Below are 19075 nucleotides of genomic sequence, written 5' to 3'. Positions count from 1 at the left end.
CAATCCAGAGGACAGAAGACCATCCAACCCAGCGCAGCAAGGTAAGGGCTCCCACCTGATGGGGATCTACAGATATATGGGGGTCCACACCTCCTATATACAGATATATGGGGGGCACTATGGGGGGTCCACACATCTATATATGGGGGGCATGATGGGGGGTCCACACATCTATATATGGGGAGCGCTATGGGGGTCCACACATCTATATACAGATATATGGGGGCGCTATAGGGGGTCAACACATCTATATACAGATATATGGGGGTCCACACATCTATATATGTGGGGCATTATGGGGGGTCCACACATCTATATACAGATATATGGGGGAACTATGGGGGTCCACACATCTATATATGGGGGCATTATGGGGGGTCCACACATCTATATACAGATATATGGGGGAACTATGGGGGGGTCCACACATCTATATACTGATATATGGGGGTCACTATTGGGGTGTCCACACATCTATATATACAGATATATGGGGGCACTATGGGGGGTCCACACATCCTACATACAGATATATGGGGGCACTATGGGGGTCCACACATCTATATATACAGATATATGGGGGCACTATGGGGGGTCCACACATCCTATATATACAGATATATGGGGGGCACTATGGGGGTGTTCATACATCCTATATACAGATATATGGGGGTCACTATGGGGGTGTCCACACATCCTATATATACAGATATATGGGGGTCACTATGGGGGTGTCCACACATCCTATATATACAGATATATGGGGGGCACTATGGGGGTGTTCATACATCCTATATACAGATATATGGGGGTCACTATGGGGGTGTCCATACATCCTATATATACAGATATATGGGGGTCACTATGGGGGTGTCCATACATCCTATGTATACAGATATATGGGGGTGTCCATATATCCTATATATACAGATATATGGGGGCACTATGGGGGTGTCCATACATCCTATATATACAGATATATGGGGGCACTATGGGGGTGTTCATACATCCTATATATACAGATATAAGGTCAGTATAGGGGTTCTCTATATAGGGGTCAGTATAGGGATCTCTATATAGGGGGTCAGTATGGGGGGGTCTCTATATAGGGGTCTCTATATAGGGGGTCAGTATAGGGGTCTCTATATATAGAGAAGTGAGGAAGTGATGGGGAATCACAGAAGGAAATAAAAGCCTGACAGGGGTTCTGAACTTCTCCTATTCCAGAAATGAATTGTTTCTTCTGCCTCAGTTGCTGTTGGAGATTTCCCCTCACTTCTCGTCTGATCAAACGTTGTCCGCAGGACAGGAAGTGAGGAGAATTCTCTTCAATGAAGCCCCGGATAGCAGTAAAAACCTGAAAGGGGTTCTTTTCAAACTCCAACCAAATTTAAGAAATCGTATTGGCTCCCCGTACATTTGAAGATAACTCCACTCATGTCATGAGGACCATTGGATGAGCCCATTGGGTAGAAGACTGGAAGCTGAGGGCCCTGAGGGTGTAGGGGGAGGGCGAGAGATCAATAGTGAACCATCTCAGCTGTCTGGTGGCTCATTTATAGCTGAGGAGAACACTTCTGTATAGGATGAGCCCCGACCATGGACAACCATCTACCCAACTGATGGCAGTCAGAGGAGTTCTGTTCCTAAGTTACACTTTCTTGGCCGTGGACAGAGAGGTGTCCATTCTGAGGGTGTAGGGGGAGGCCGGGAGACCAATAGTGAACCATCTCAGCTGTCTGGTGGCTCATTTAGATCTGAGGAGAACACTTCTGTATAGGATGAGCTCTGACCATGGACAACCATCTACCCAACTGATGGCAGTCAGAGGAGTTCTGTTCCTAAGTTACACTTTCTTGGCCGTGGACAGAGAGGTGTCCATTCTGAGGGTGTAGGGGGAGGCCGGGAGACCAATAGTGAACCATCTCAGCTGTCTGGTGGCTCATTTAGATCTGAGGAGAACACTTCTGTATAGGATGAGCCCCGACAATGGACAACCATCTACCCAACTGATGACAGTCAGAGTTCTTCTGTTCCTAAGTTACACTTTCTTGGCCGTGGACAGAGAGGTGTCCATTCTGGGGGTCACTAGTGGTATTCGGGGGTCTTGGAGAACGTCCCGGGATTTTTGGTTGACTTCACAAAGCTGACACACCACCATAGGGATCCTTGGTTGCAGAAACAGAGTGACGGTTCTTACTGGCCACGTCCAATGGAACGTACACATCTACAGCCACAGAAATGACAGTCTTCTCCTGAGGGAGTTCAGCTTCTTGTATCTGCTGGAGATTCCCTTTCCATGGCCATGAGCTGCCCGTCCAACACTAGAACATGCCGTACTGCATTCTGCACCAACCCAGCCAGCAAGAGCGCAGCGAAGGTCAGACGGTTTATTGGTTGGCAGAAGACGATGACAAATAGATACAAGCTGGATAAACCCACAGACAGTCCTCCATGTGGGGGAGAGGAATGTGACTCCACGTGTGTTCACTGTACAGGGCGGAGCGCACAGCGCGTACAGTACACCGTGTTACTCATACCCACCCCAGGCAATCACAGTCTGTACTGTACAATGGGAGGCGACTACTGTACCCAAACAAGTCCACCTTCCACACTCATACCTGGAGAGAAGACGGAGGTAGATCATTCTGAGGAATCCCTTCCACAAGGAGCTACAGAGACTGAAGAAGAGCAGCAGGAGGACGTCGGTGAAGGTCCAAAGAAGGAAGAGGGTGAGTCACACAATGGTACATATGAGGGAGGAGGAGAACCAACTAGAATACTGTATGGCAGCACGGCATGCTACGGGAGGGAGATCTCTGGGTCCTAAAGGACTTTCAGATATACAGGAGAGGGGGAACGACCAATGAAGCTCTTCTCTGTGATCGGGTCGGGTACTGAGGTTGGATGAGATGACTTGGCTCACCATTGGTGTTCCAATTCATCCCAATGGTGTTCAATAGGGTTGAGGTCGGGGCTCTGGGCAGGTCACTCAAGTTCCTCCACCCCAAACTAGTCAAACCGTGTCTTTATGGAGCTGGCTTTGTACTCAGCCTGTGTATGGAGGAGGAATAGTAGGACCCTTCGCTGGAAATATTCAGTCTTTTGGAGGAGTATTCAGATATTTGTTCATATAGCCCACTATAGGCTTTATCTTGTATCTTCTGTGGAGCACCAGTTGTGGGTGGCAACATACAGGAGACCCTAATGTCGGATGGATGGATGGAGGGATGGATGGATGGATGGAGGGATGGATGGATGGAGGGATGGATGGATGGATAGATGGATGGAGGGATGGATAGAGGGATGGATGGATGGATGGATGGATAGATGGATGGATAGAATATGGATGGATAGATGGATGGATAGAGACATGGATGGATGGGTGGAGAGATGGATGGATAGATGGTTGGATAGATGGATGGATACATGGATGGATGGATACATGAATGGATGGATGGAAAGATGGATGGAAAGATGGATGGGTAGATGGATGGATAGATGGATGGATAGGTAGATGGATGGATGGATGGATGGATGGATGGATAGGTAGATGGATGGATGGATGGATGGATGGATGGATGGGTAGATGGATGGATGGATGGGTAGATGGATGGATGGGTAGATGGATGGATGGAGAGATGGATGGATGGGTAGATGGATGGAAAGATGAATGGATGGGTAGATGGATGAGTGGATGGATGGAAAGATGGATAGGTAGATGGATGGATGGATGGATGGATGGATGGATGGATGGATGGGTAGATGGATGGATGGGGAGATGGATGGATGGGTAGATACATGAATGGGTAGATGGATGGAAAGATGGATGGATGTGTAGATGGATGGATGGATAGATGAGTGGATGGATGGATGGAAAGATGGATGGATAGATGAGTGGAGGGATGGATGGGTAGATGAATGGATGGTTAGATGGAGGGATGGATGGGTAGATGGAGGGATGGATGGATGGGTAGATGGATGGATGGTTAGATGGAGGGATGGATGGATGGGTAGATGGATGGATGGGTAGATGGATGGATGGATGGGTAGATGGATGGATAGATGAGTGGGTGGATGGATGGATGGAAAGATGGATAGGTAGATGGATGGATGGGTAGATGGAGGGATGGATGGATGGGTAGATGGATGGATGGATGGGTAGATGGATGGATGGATGGATGGATGGATGGATAGATGGGTAGATACATGAATGGGTAGATGGATGGAAAGATGGATGGATGGATGTGTAGATGGAGGGATGGATGGGTAGATGGATGGATGGTTAGATGGAGGGATGGATGGGTAGATGGAGGGATGGATGGATGGGTAGATGGATGGGTAGATGGATGGATGGATAGATGAGTGGATGGATGGATGGGTAGATGGATGGATGGATGGGTAGATGGAGGAATGGATGGATGGGTAGATGGATGGATGGATGGGCAGATGGATGGATGGATCTTTCTGTAGTCAGGGTGCAGGGCTGTCCCTATGGTGCTCACCCTCTGGTGTCAGGAAGTCCTCTCAGACACGTCTGTCTGGTTTCTACTGACAACCCATCCTTGCTCTGAACTTCCTCTCAGCTGTGAGTGTAGATGAGGTGCTTCCATAGTAAATGGCTGACAAGTCGCATTCATTGTCGCCACCAACCGCCCATCATACCCCAAACACACATACAACTGCTGAGAGTCCTCCCTATAACACGAGCAGAACATGGTCTGGACACGCCAAGAACATACATGTACCTTCACTGGTGATTGATGAGAAGCAGGATAAAGTCTGAAGTTCGGCAGCCATACAGCCAGATCTGGGTGGTCTACAGAGAGGCCTAGAAATGAGTCGATGAACATGAGCCGTTGGGAGAGTCATTACGATTTCCGTTTGTTTCTGCCCCACAGACTGAATCCCGCAGCCTAGATTGTCTCTTGATTGAAGAGTCTGGATGGATGTCTCTGCTTTCACTTGTTCTCTCTAAACAGCAGCCATGAAATCCCCTCCACCTGAGACTGGACCCCCCAAAGAAGAAAAACACGACGAGAACGAGGCGGAGGAGAAGCCCAGTGTGAAATCTCAGGTGCAAAGTGAAAGCGAAAAGGATTCTGGGTATTCAGGTAGATGACCACTTCTTGACCTAAATCACTCTTCTGTCTGTAGAACATAAAGAATAACAACGTCTTCTCCAAGGAGAACATCAACAGTCCAACCAAATCTCCTCAGTACTCACACCTAAACCATCCCCCTCTCCTCCAATCACCCAACACGAAGATATAAAGTACCCCCATCCCTTCTCCTCCCACAGGAACATCTATAGTACCCCCATCCCTTCTCCTCCCACAGGAACATCTATAGTACCCCCATCCCTTCTCCTCCCACAGGAACATCTATAGTACCCCCATCCCTTCTCCTCCCACAGGAACATCTATAGTACCACCATCCCTTCTCCTCCCTCAGTACCATCTATAGTACCCCCATCCCTTCTCCTCCCTCAGTAACATCTATAGTACCCCCATCCCTTCTCCTCCCTCAGTAACATCTATAGTACCCCCATCCCTTCTCCTCCCTCAGTACCCCCATCCCTTCTCCTCCCACAGTAACAACTATAGTACCCCCATCCCTTCTCCTCCCTCAGTAACATCTATAATACCCCCATCCCTTCTCCTCCCACAGTAACAACTATAGTACCCCCATCCCTTCTCCTCCCACAGTAACAACTATAGTACCCCCATCCCTTCTCCTCCCACAGGAACATCTATAGTACCCCCATCCCTTCTCCTCCCTCAGTAACATCTATAGTACCCCCATCCCTTCTCCTCCCACAGGAACATCTATAGTACCCCCATCCCTTCTCCTCCCACGGGAACATCTATAGTACCACCATCCCTTCTCCTCCCACAGGAACATCTATAGTACCCCCATCCCTTCTCCTCCCACAGTACCCCCATCCCTTCTCCTCCCTCAGTACCCCCATCCCTTCTCCTCCCACAGGAACATCTATAGTACCCCCATCCCTTCTCCTCCCTCAGTAACATCTATAGTACCCCCATCCCTTCTCCTCCCTCAGTAACATCTATAGTACCCCCATCCCTTCTCCTCCCTCAGTAACATCTATAGTACCCCCATCCCTTCTCCTCCCACAGTAACATCTATAGTACCCCCATCCCTTCTCCTCCCTCAGTAACATCTATAGTACCCCCATCCCTTCTCCTCCCACAGTAACATCTATAGTACCCCCATCCCTTCTCCTCCCACAGTAACATCTATAGTACCCCCATCCCTTCTCCTCCCACAGTAACATCTATAGTACCCCCATCCCTTCTCCTCCCTCAGTACCCCCATCCCTTCTCCTCCCTCAGTAACATCTATAGTACCCCCATCCCTTCTCCTCCCACAGTAACATCTATAGTACCCCCATCCCTTCTCCTCCCTCAGTAACATCTATAGTACCCCCATCCCTTCTCCTCCCACAGTAACATCTATAGTACCCCATCCCTTCTCCTCCCACAGTAACATCTATAGTACCCCCATCCCTTCTCCTCCCACAGTAACATCTATAGTACCCCCATCCCTTCTCCTCCCACAGTAACATCTATAGTACCCCCATCCCTTCTCCTCCCACAGGAACATCTATAGTACCCCCATCCCTTCTCCTCCCTCAGTAACATCTATAGTACCCCCATCCCTTCTCCTCCCTCAGTAACATCTATAGTACCCCCATCCCTTCTCCTCCCTCAGTAACATCTATAGTACCACCATCCCTTCTCCTCCCTCAGTAACATCTATAGTACCCCCATCCCTTCTCCTCCCACAGTAACATCTATAGTACCCCCATCCCTTCTCCTCCCACAGTAACATCTATAGTACCCCCATCCCTTCTCCTCCCTCAGTAACATCTATAGTACCCCCATCCCTTCTCCTCCCACAGTAACATCTATAGTACCCCCATCCCTTCTCCTCCCTCAGTAACATCTATAGTACCCCCATCCCTTCTCCTCCCTCAGTAACATCTATAGTACCCCCATCCCTTCTCCTCCCACAGTAACATCTATAGTACCCCCATCCCTTCTCCTCCCACAGTAACATCTATAGTACCCCCATCCCTTCTCCTCCCACAGTAACATCTATAGTACCCCCATCCCTTCTCCTCCCACAGTAACATCTATAGTACCCCCATCCCTTCTCCTCCCTCAGTACCCCCATCCCTTCTCCTCCCACAGGAACATCTATAGTACCCCCATCCCTTCTCCTCCCACAGTACCCCCATCCCTTCTCCTCCCTCAGTACCCCCATCCCTTCTCCTCCCACAGGAACATCTATAGTACCCCCATCCCTTCTCCTCCCTCAGTAACATCTATAGTACCCCCATCCCTTCTCCTCCCTCAGTAACATCTATAGTACCCCCATCCCTTCTCCTCCCACAGTAACATCTATAGTACCCCCATCCCTTCTCCTCCCTCAGTAACATCTATAGTACCCCCATCCCTTCTCCTCCCTCAGTAACATCTATAGTACCCCATCCCTTCTCCTCCCACAGTAACATCTATAGTACCCCCATCCCTTCTCCTCCCACAGTAACATCTATAGTACCCCCATCCCTTCTCCTCCCTCAGTAACATCTATAGTACCCCCATCCCTTCTCCTCCCACAGTAACATCTATAGTACCCCCATCCCTTCTCCTCCCTCAGTAACATCTATAGTACCCCATCCCTTCTCCTCCCACAGTAACATCTATAGTACCCCCATCCCTTCTCCTCCCTCAGTAACATCTATAGTACCCCCATCCCTTCTCCTCCCACAGTAACATCTATAGTACCCCCATCCCTTCTCCTCCCACAGTAACATCTATAGTACCCCCATCCCTTCTCCTCCCTCAGTAACATCTATAGTACCCCCATCCCTTCTCCTCCCTCAGTAACATCTATAGTACCCCCATCCCTTCTCCTCCCTCAGTAACATCTATAGTACCACCATCCCTTCTCCTCCCACAGTACCCCCATCCCTTCTCCTCCCTCAGTAACATCTATAGTACCCCCATCCCTTCTCCTCCCTCAGTAACATCTATAGTACCCCCATCCCTTCTCCTCCCACAGTACCCCCATCCCTTCTCCTCCCTCAGTAACATCTATAGTACCCCATCCCTTCTCCTCCCTCAGTAACATCTATAGTACCCCATCCCTTCTCCTCCCACAGTAACATCTATAGTACCCCATCCCTTCTCCTCCCACAGTAACATCTATAGTACCCCCATCCCTTCTCCTCCCTCAGTAACATCTATAGTACCCCCATCCCTTCTCCTCCCTCAGTAACATCTATAGTACCCCCATCCCTTCTCCTCCCACAGTAACATCTATAGTACCCCATCCCTTCTCCTCCCTCAGTAACATCTATAGTACCCCCATCCCTTCTCCTCCCACAGTAACATCTATAGTACCCCCATCCCTTCTCCTCCCTCAGTAACATCTATAGTACCCCCATCCCTTCTCCTCCCTCAGTAACATCTATAGTACCCCCATCCCTTCTCCTCCCACAGTAACATCTATAGTACCCCCATCCCTTCTCCTCCCACAGTAACATCTATAGTACCCCATCCCTTCTCCTCCCACAGTAACATCTATAGTACCCCCATCCCTTCTCCTCCCTCAGTAACATCTATAGTACCCCCATCCCTTCTCCTCCCTCAGTAACATCTATAGTACCACCATCCCTTCTCCTCCCACAGTACCCCCATCCCTTCTCCTCCCTCAGTAACATCTATAGTACCCACATCCCTTCTCCTCCCTCAGTAACATCTATAGTACCCCCATCCCTTCTCCTCCCACAGTACCCCCATCCCTTCTCCTCCCTCAGTAACATCTATAGTACCCCATCCCTTCTCCTCCCTCAGTAACATCTATAGTACCCCATCCCTTCTCCTCCCACAGTAACATCTATAGTACCCCATCCCTTCTCCTCCCACAGTAACATCTATAGTACCCCCATCCCTTCTCCTCCCTCAGTAACATCTATAGTACCCCCATCCCTTCTCCTCCCTCAGTAACATCTATAGTACCCCCATCCCTTCTCCTCCCACAGTAACATCTATAGTACCCCATCCCTTCTCCTCCCTCAGTAACATCTATAGTACCCCCATCCCTTCTCCTCCCACAGTAACATCTATAGTACCCCCATCCCTTCTCCTCCCACAGTAACATCTATAGTACCCCCATCCCTTCTCCTCCCTCAGTAACATCTATAGTACCCCCATCCCTTCTCCTCCCACAGTAACATCTATAGTACCCCCATCCCTTCTCCTCCCTCAGTAACATCTATAGTACCCCCATCCCTTCTCCTCCCTCAGTACCATCTATAGTACCCCCATCCCTTCTCCTCCCTCAGTAACATCTATAGTACCCCCATCCCTTCTCCTCCCTCAGTAACATCTATAGTACCCCCATCCCTTCTCCTCCCTCAGTAACATCTATAGTACCCCATCCCTTCTCCTCCCACAGTAACATCTATAGTACCCCCATCCCTTCTCCTCCCTCAGTAACATCTATAGTACCCCCATCCCTTCTCCTCCCTCAGTAACATCTATAGTACCCCCATCCCTTCTCCTCCCTCAGTAACATCTATAGTACCCCCATCCCTTCTCCTCCCTCAGTAACATCTATAGTACCCCCATCCCTTCTCCTCCCTCAGTACCCCCATCCCTTCTCCTCCCTCAGTAACATCTATAGTACCACCAAAGTCACGTCAGGATATTCTTCAATCAGTAGTCCACAGTACCACCACATCTCCTCCTCTAGTCCCCCACCAGTCACATTTATGGGGCCCAACACTCCACTGCCACACCTCCGATAGTAACACTGACACCCCAGAGTCTCCTCTCTGCAATCCTTCATCCATTCATTGGTTTTCACTACAATAATTTGGAGGAAGAGGAGACATCTCTCTTTTCCAGTTCATCTCTGTCTCCACTTCCACCACAACGTCTCCTCTAATCCCCCAACAGTCACATTTACAGGGGCCCAGTACTCCCCAGTAGTAACGTCCACCACACCTTCTTCTCTCCACCTCTAGTTTTTGGAGCTTTTTGCCGATTTCTTCGATGGTAACCCAGTGAACAGTTTAGTTTCAATGAGCTGAAGATACGAGTCTTGCAGGGCAGGTGACTGAGATGACCTTCTCCAGAATTGGGCCAACAGAAGAGTAACCTTGACCTTCCTCCCGTCATCCTCTCTTCCTCGTGTTCCATGTTCCTCGCCCTCCTCCTCTCTCCAGGATCTGATGTCTGATGGATGTTCTTTGATGTTCCCTCACAGATAGCAGCTCAGAGAGCCTCAGCTCAGAGGAAACCAATGGATCAACCAGCGTCCGTGCGCCAGGACCCGGAGCGCAGGGGACAACCAGGGTGCAGACGGCGTATACTCCCATCTATATACTGCAGAATGTCGTACTGAAACAGGTAAGGAGAGGAGGCGGAGCTGGCAGGTAACATCACCTGACAGCAGAGGAGGGAGAGGTTGGGTGGCCGTCTGCCCCGTTGGTGAGATTTCTGTTCATTTCCTCTACCGATGACACAACAGGAAGTAAGAGGAACTCTCACTAAGTGAGGGAAGTCCCGTCTCGGCTGTCATCAGAGCAGGAGTCCCCACTGAAAGGTTTCCCCCCTATTCCCACAACACAAAATTCTCCCCGACGTTTAGTCCGGGTCACCTGGCAAACAAGGGGAACCCCCCCCCCCCAGGAACGCAGACGTGCAACAAAAACCCAACGGGGGGGTCTAGTATTATACTTACCCTACCTTGTGTTCCGAGTCACGGGGCCCGAGGTCCCATCATTGTAGGAAGGCTCCTGAGGAGGCACTTCCAGTCCAATACAAGAGCCTCGTCTAATCTCAGGAGCTTTCAGCTGCTCAGTCTTCTCCCGGATCTCCTGGGACCCCATTCCTGCCTGAAGATACCGGAGGAATACGGGGGTCCAGGAAGTATCGCCCCCATCATTCTTCACACTCGCTTCTACATCATCAACGCGCCTTCAGCTGCAGCAGGATCTGTATACGCTTGGAAAATGCCCTTACAGGGGCTCAGTAATACCCCCACACTGCAGATCCCTGCTCATTAGTACCCCCCAGCTCTGCTGACCCCCATTCAGTAATACCCCCACACTGCAGATCCCTGCTCATTAGTACCCTACAGCTCTGATGATCCACCACTAAGTAGTAACCCCCAACTCTGCTGATCCCCCACTCAGTAGTAACCCCCAACTCTGCTGATCCCCCACTAAGTAGTAACCCCCAGCTCTGCTGATCAACCAATTAGTAACCCCAAGCTCTGCTATTCCCCCACTCAGTAGTGATCCTCAGTTCTGCAGATCCCCCACTCAGTAATAACTCTCAGCTCTGCTGATCCCCCACTCAGTGGCAACCTCCAGCACTGCTGATCCCCCACTCAAAAGTAACCCCCTGCTCTTCTGATCCTCCCGCGGAGTGGAAACCCAGAGCTCTGCTGATCCCCCACTCAGTAGTAACCCCCAGCTCTGCTAATCCCCCACTCAGTGGCAACCCCCAACTCTGCTAATCCCCCATTCAGTGGCAACCCCCAACTCTGCTAATCCCCCACTCAGTGGCAACCCCCAGCTCTGCTGATCCTGCCGCTTAGTGGCAACCCCCAGTTGTGCTGTTCCCCTACTTAGTAGTAACCCCCTGGTCTTCTGATCCTTCCGCTGTGTGGCAACCTCCAGCTCTGCTGATCCCCCACTCAGTAGTAACCCCCAGCTCTGCTGATCCCCCACTCAGTGGCAACCCCAAGCTCTGCTGATCCCCCACACAGTGGCAACCCCAAGCTCTGCTGATCCCCCACTCAGTGGCAACCCCAAGCTCTGCTAATCCCCCACTCAGTAGTAACCCCCAGCTCTTTTGATCCTCTGACTGAGTGACAACCCCCAGCTCTGCTGATCCCCCACTCAGTAGTAACCCCAAGCTCTGCTGATCCTCGCGCCCAGTGGACACCTCCAGCTCTGCTGATTCCCCACTCAGTAGTAACTCCCAGCAATGCTGATTCCTCACTCAGTAATAACCCCCAGCTCTGCTGATCCTCCCGCTCAGTCGCAACCACCAGCTCTGCTGATCACCCAATTAGTAACCCCCAGCTCTGCTGATTATCCACTCAGTAGTAACCCCCAGCTCTGCTGATCCCCCACTCAGTAGTAACCCCCAGCTCTGCTGATCCCCCACTCAGTAGTAACCCCCAGCTCTGCTGATCCCCCACTCAGTAGTAACCACCAGCTCTGCTGATCCTCCCACTCAGTGGCAACCCCCAGCTCTGCAGATCCCCCACTCAGTAGTGACCCCCAGTTCTGCAAATCCCCCCCTCAGTAGTAATTCCCAGCTCTGCTGATCCCCCACTCAGTAGTAACCCCCAGCTCTGCTGATCCCCCACGCAGTAGTAACCACCAGCTCTGCTGATCCTCCCGCTCAGTGGCAACCCCCAGCTCTGCTGATGACCCAATTATTAGTAACTCCCAGTTCTGCTGATCTCCACTGAGTAGTGACCCCCAGCTCTGCTGATCCCCACTTAGTGACCCCCAGCTCTGAAGATCCCTCACTCAGTAGTAACTCCAAGCTCTGCTGATCCCCCACTCACTAGTAACCCCCTGCTCTTATGATCCTCCCGCTGAGTGGCAACCCGGAGCCCTGCTGATCCCCCACTCAGTAGTAACCCCCAGCTCTGCTGATCCCCCACTCAGTAGTAACTCCCAGCTCTGTTGATCCCCCACTCAGTAGTATCCTCCAGCTCTGCTGATCCTCCCGCTCAGTGGCAGCCCAAAGCTCTGCTGATCCCCCACTCAGTGGCAACCCCCAGCTCTGCTGATCCCCCACTCAGTGGCAACCCCCAGCTCTGCTGATCCCCCACTCAGTGGCAACCCCCAGCTCTGCTGATCCCCCACTCAGTGGCAACCCCCAGCTCTGCTAATCCCCCACTCAGTGACAACCCCCAGCTCTGCTGATCACCCAATTATTAGTGGCTCCCAGCTCTGCTGATCTCCACTGAGTAATGACCCCCAGCTCTGCAGATCCCTCACTCATTAATAACTTCAAGCTCTGCTGATCCCCTTAGTGGCAACCCCCAGCTCTGCTGATCCCCCACTCAGTATGAACCCCCAGCTCTGCTGATCCTCCCGCTCAGTGGCAACCTCCAGCTCTGCTGATCCCCCACTCAGTAACTCCCAGCTCTGTTGATCCCCACTTAGTAGTATACTCCAGCTCTGCTGATACTCCCGCTCAGTGGCAACCCCAAGCTCTGCTGATCCCCCACTCAGTGGCAACCCCAAGCTCTGCTGATCCCCCACTCAGTGGCAACCCCCAGCTCTGCTGATCCCCCACTCAGTGGCAACCCCCAGCTCTGCTGATCCCCCACTCAGTGGCAACCCCCAGCTCTACTGATCCCCCACTCAGTAGTAACCCCAAGCTCTGCTGATCCTGCCACTCAGTGGCCACCCCAGCTCTGCTGATCACCCAATTATTAGTAACCCCCAGCTCTGCTGATCCCCCACTCAGTAGTGACCCCCAGCTCTGCAGATCCCCCATTCAGTAGTAACTCCCACCTCTGCTGATCCCCTGCTCAGAGGCAACCCCCAGCTCTTCTGATCCCCCACTCAGTAGTAACTCCCTTCTCTTCTGATCCTCCCACTGAGTGGCAACCCCCAGCTCTGCTTATCCTCCACTCAGTAGTAAATCCCAGCTCTGCTGATCACCTCGCTCAGTGGCAACCTCAAGCTCTGCTGATCCCCCACTAAGTAGTAAATCCCACCTCTGATGATCCTCCCGCTCAGTGGCAACCCCCAGCTCTGCCGATTACCCAATTATTAGTAACTCCCAGCTCTGCTGATCCCCCACTCAGTAGTGACTCCCAGCTCTACAGATCCCTCACTCAGTAGTAACTCCTAGCTCTGCTGATCCCCTGCTTAGTGGCAACCCCCAGCTCTGCTGATCCTCCACTCAGTAGTATCACCCAGCTCTGCCGATCCTCCGCTCAGTAGTATCCCCCAGCTCTGCCGATCCTCCGCTCAGTAGTATCCCCAGTTCTGCCGATCCTCCTCTCAGTAGTATCCCCAGCTCTGCCGATCCTCCTCTCAGTAGTATCCCCCAGCTCTGCCGATCCTCCTCTCAGTAGTATCCCCCAGCTCTGCCGATCCTCCTCTCAGTAGTATCCCCCAGCTCTGCTGATCCTCCGCTCAGTAGTGACCCCCAGCTCTGCTGATCCCCCGCTCTGTAGTGACCCCCAGCTCTGCTGATCCCCCGCTCTGTAGTGACCCCCAGCTCTGCTGATCCCCCGCTCTGTAGTAACCCCCAGCTCTGCTGATCCCCCGCTCTGTAGTAACCCCCAGCTCTGCTGATCCCCCGCTTAATAGTAACCCCCAGCTCTGCTGATCCCTTGCTCAATAGCAACCCCCAGCTCTGCTGATCCCCCGCTCAGTAGCAACCCCCAGCTCTGCTGATCCCCCGCTCAGTAGCAACCCCCAGCTCTGCTGATCCCCCGCTCAGTAGCAACCCCCAGCTCTGCTGATCCCCCACTCAGTAGCAACCCCCAGCTCTGCTGATCCCCGACTCAGTAGCAACCCCCAGCTCTGCTGATCCCCCGCTTAGTAGCAACCCCCAGCTCTGCTGATCCCCCACTCAGCAGCAACCCCCAGCTCTGCTGATCCCCCACTCAGTAGCAACCCCCAGCTCTGCTGATCCCCCACTCAGTAGCAACCCCCAGCTCTGCTGATCCCCCACTCAGTAGCAACCCCCAGCTCTGCTGATCCCCCACTCAGTAGCAACCTCCAGCTCTGCTGATCCCAGTGCATCCTGGGATATCTAACTTCTGCAATACCTCTATGCTAACGCTGAATAAAAGCCCCTTAAATGCTGCAGGTGCTGTCAGCGAACGTCATCGACTTCTATGGAGGTTTCGGGGGCGCTTTCCAGCACCAAGAAAGTGACACTGGGGATTATTTACAGCTGCTGTGGGGATGGGACACCCTATACCTCTGTCAAGGGGAGATGGGGCACACTCTAAGATGTGAGGCGGGGCCTCCATGGATCAGACTTGTTTTTCCAGCACATCACACAGATGCAGGATTGTATTGAGATCTGGAAAATTTGGAAACCAAGTCAACCCCTCAAATGCATTATTGTGTTTCTCAAACCATTGTATATAGAGGGGGAGGGGTGTACATACAATGTATACAGAGGGGGAGGGGTGTATAGTATATACATTGTATACGGGGGGGGGGGGGGTGTACAGTATATACATTGTATACGGGGGGGGGGGGAGGGGTGTACAGTATATACGGGGGGAGGGGTGTATAGAATATACATTGTATACGGGGGGGAGGGGTGTATAGTATATACATTGTATACGGGGGGAGGGGTGTATAGTATATACATTGTATACGGGGGGAGGGGTGTATAGTATATACATTGTATACGGGGGGAGGGGTGTATAGTATATACATTGTATACGGGGGGGAGGGGTGTATAGTATATACATTGTATACGGGGGGGAGGGGTGTATAGTATATACATTGTATACGGGGGGGAGGGGTGTGCGGTATATACATTGTATACGGGGGGGAGGGGTGTACAGTATATACATTGTATACGGGGGGGAGGGGTGTGCGGTATATACATTGTATACGGGGGGGAGGGGTGTATAGTATATACATTGTATACGGGGGGGGAGGGGTGTATAGTATATACATTGTATACGGGGGGGAGGGGTGTATAGTATATACATTGTATACGGGGGGGAGGGGTGTGCGGTATATACATTGTATACGGGGGGGAGGGGTGTACAGTATATACATTGTATACGGGGGGGAGGGGTGTGCGGTATATACATTGTATACGGGGGGGAGGGGTGTATAGTATATACATTGTATACGGGGGGGGAGGGGTGTATAGTATATACATTGTATACGGGGGGGAGGGGTGTGCGGTATATACATTGTATACGGGGGGGAGGGGTGTACAGTATATACATTGTATACGGGGGGGAGGGGTGTGCGGTATATACATTGTATACGGGGGGGAGGGGTGTATAGTATATACATTGTATACGGGGGGGGAGGGGTGTATAGTATATACATTGTATACGGGGGGGAGGGGTGTATAGTATATACATTGTATACGGGGGGGAGGGGTGTACAGTATATACGGGGGGAGGGGTGTATAGTATATACATTGTATACGGGGGGGAGGGGTGTACAGTATATACGGGGGGGAGGGGTGTATAGTATATACATTGTATACGGGGGGGAGGGGTGTACAGTATACACGGGGGGGAGGGGTGTACAGTATATACGGGGGGAGGGGTGTATAGTATATACATTGTATACGGGGGGAGGGGTGTATAGTATATACATTGTATACGGGGGGAGGGGTGTATAGTATATACATTGTATACGGGGGGGAGGGGTGTACAGTATATACGGGGGGGAGGGGTGTGCGGTATATACATTGTATACGGGGGGGAGGGGTGTGCGGTATATACATTGTATACGGGGGGGAGGGTGTGCGGTATATACATTGTATACGGGGGGAGGGGTGTGCGGTATATACATTGTATATGGGGGGAGGGGTGTGCGGTATATACATTGTATACGGGGGGGGGGGGGGAGGGGTGTACAGTATATACGGGGGGGAGGGGTGTATAGTATATACATTGTATATGGGGGGAGGGGTGTGCGGTATATACATTGTATACGGGGGGAGGGGTGTATAGTATATACATTGTATACGGGGGGGAGGGGTGTGCGGTATATACATTGTATACGGGGGAGGGGTGTATAGTATATACATTGTATACGGGGGGGAGGGGTGTGCGGTATATACATTGTATACGGGGGGAGGGGTATATAGTATATACATTGTATACGGGGGGAGGGGTATATAGTATAGTATGTATATACGGGAATATCACATTAATTGATCTGAATTTGCTGATTTCTCCCCATTTTGTTCTTCGCAGCCTCGGCTCCTCCTCCTCCAGCCACCCACACGCCGCCATCGGAAGTGCCCCGCCCCTTCATCCTATCTTCCCATTCTTCGATCCTATCCCAGGATAGCTCCCCGTCTGGCCCCTCCCCCCACACCTAGCCGCGCCCCCTCTCCAGTGCCTGGCACTGCCCCGCCCCCCATGAACAGACCAGCCGCCTCCCACCTCCTGGAAGTCTCGCTGCGCTCTCTGGCGTTGCTGCGGCGGACTCGGGAGACGCAGCGCTCTGTCCGGGAACTGAGGGCCCACACCAGACTGTATGAAAGGGCCCTCCAAGGGGAGGAGGGGGGATGGGAGCGACTACAGAGAGTCATGGAACAGAGCGGGGGGTACCGCAGGATCACACAGACCACGGCTCAACCCGCCACATCCCAGGAGGTCACCATGACGTCATCAGGGGACGAGGAAACTAGGACATCATCAGAGAAAAGTGTGACATCATCAGGGAGCACAGCATCTGGATGCGAGGAAGGGAATGTATGATGAAAGCAGAACGGTGACCCCCCGAGAACTGTGACCACCCCTAAGGGGCGGAGCCTTACCCGCAGGGGAGGAGCCTCACCCGCAATGTACATAGAACGTTTTATAGCCAATCAGATGTCTTCTATCATTCCTGTATGCCGGAGATTGTCTCACAGCGTCTCAATAAAGTTTATTTTTACAAACTTATCAATGCAGTGTTTACTGAGGTCACATGACTCCCGACATCCTACCCAAGAATGACACCTAGGGGACGGGTGCAGCAATACAGGCCAGCCATCTAGAACAGTGCGCTCCAACCTGCGTCCCAAATCCGGCCCTTGCGGAACTATTCTCCCCACTGACACCAATGATGGGCGCTATTCCTCCCACTGACACCAATGATGGGCGCTATTCCTCCCACTGACACCAATGATGGGGCACTATTCCTCCCACTGACACCAATGATGGGGCGCTATTCCTCCCACTGACACCAATGATGGGGCACTATTCCTCCCACTGATACCAATGATAGGACACTATTCCTCCCACTGATACCAATGATAGGACACTATTCCTCCCACTGACACCAATGACGGGGCACTATTCCTCCCACTGACACCAATGATGGGGCACTATTCCTCCCACTGACACCAATGATGGGGCGCTATTCCTCCCACTGACACCAATGATGGGGCGCTATTCCTCCCACTGACACCAATGATGGGGCGCTATTCCTCCCACTGACACCAATGATGGGGCGCTATTCCTCCCACTGACACCAATGATGGGGCGCTATTCCTCCCACTGACACCAATGATGGGGCGCTATTCCTCCCACTGATACCAATGATGGGGCACTATTCCTCCCACTGACACCAATGATAGGACACTATTCCTCCCACTGACACCAATGATAGGACACTATTCCTCCCACTGACACCAATGACGGGGCACTATTCCCCCCACCGACACCAATGATGGGGCACTATTCCCCCCACCGACACCAATGATGGGGCACTATTCCTCCCACCGACACCAATGATGGGGCACTATTCCCCCCACCGACACCAATGATGGGGCACTATTCCCCCCACCGACACCAATGATGGGACACTATTCCTCCCACTGACACCAATGATGGGACGCTATTCCTCCCACTGACACCAATGATGGGACGCTATTCCTCCCACTGACACCAATGATGGGGCGCTATTCCTCCCACTGACACCAATGATGGGGCGCTATTCCTCCCACTGACACCAATGACGGGGCGCTATTCCTCCCACCGACACCAATGACGGGGCGCTATTCCTCCCACCGACACCAATGATGGGACACTATTCCTCCCACTGACACCAATGATGGGACACTATTCCTCCCACTGACACCAATGATGGGGCACTATTCCTCCCACTGACACCAATGATGGGGCACTATTCCTCCCACTGACACCAATGATGGGGCACTATTCCTCCCACTGACACCAATGATGGGACACTATTCCTCCCACTGACACCAATGATGGGGCACTATTCCTCCCACTGACACCAATGATGGGGCACTATTCCTCCCACTGACACCAATGATGGGGC

General features: G+C 51.9%; 1 protein-coding gene across 1 annotated transcript; it reads left to right on the top strand.

The window, feature by feature from the left end:
- Nucleotides 1-1112: 1112 nt before the first annotated feature.
- LOC149428178 (uncharacterized) lies at nt 1113-17691 on the top strand. The gene is made up of 4 exons (XM_089667626.1): nt 1113-2732; nt 4983-5114; nt 10303-10445; nt 16996-17691. Exons 1-4 carry the CDS (start codon nt 2300-2302, stop codon nt 17503-17505), a joined length of 1218 nt encoding a protein of 405 aa, XP_089523752.1. The 5' UTR covers nt 1113-2299; the 3' UTR covers nt 17506-17691.
- The last annotated feature ends 1384 nt before the right edge of the window (nt 17692-19075 follow it).

This window comes from Staurois parvus, unplaced genomic scaffold (genome assembly GCF_062004578.1).
Source record: "Staurois parvus isolate SC_StPar_1 unplaced genomic scaffold, SC_StPar_1.0 ptg003436l, whole genome shotgun sequence".
NCBI lineage: Eukaryota > Metazoa > Chordata > Amphibia > Anura > Ranidae > Staurois > Staurois parvus.
The sequence above is the reverse complement of the archived record's forward strand: the minus strand, read 5'-3'. Positions and strand labels throughout refer to the sequence as shown.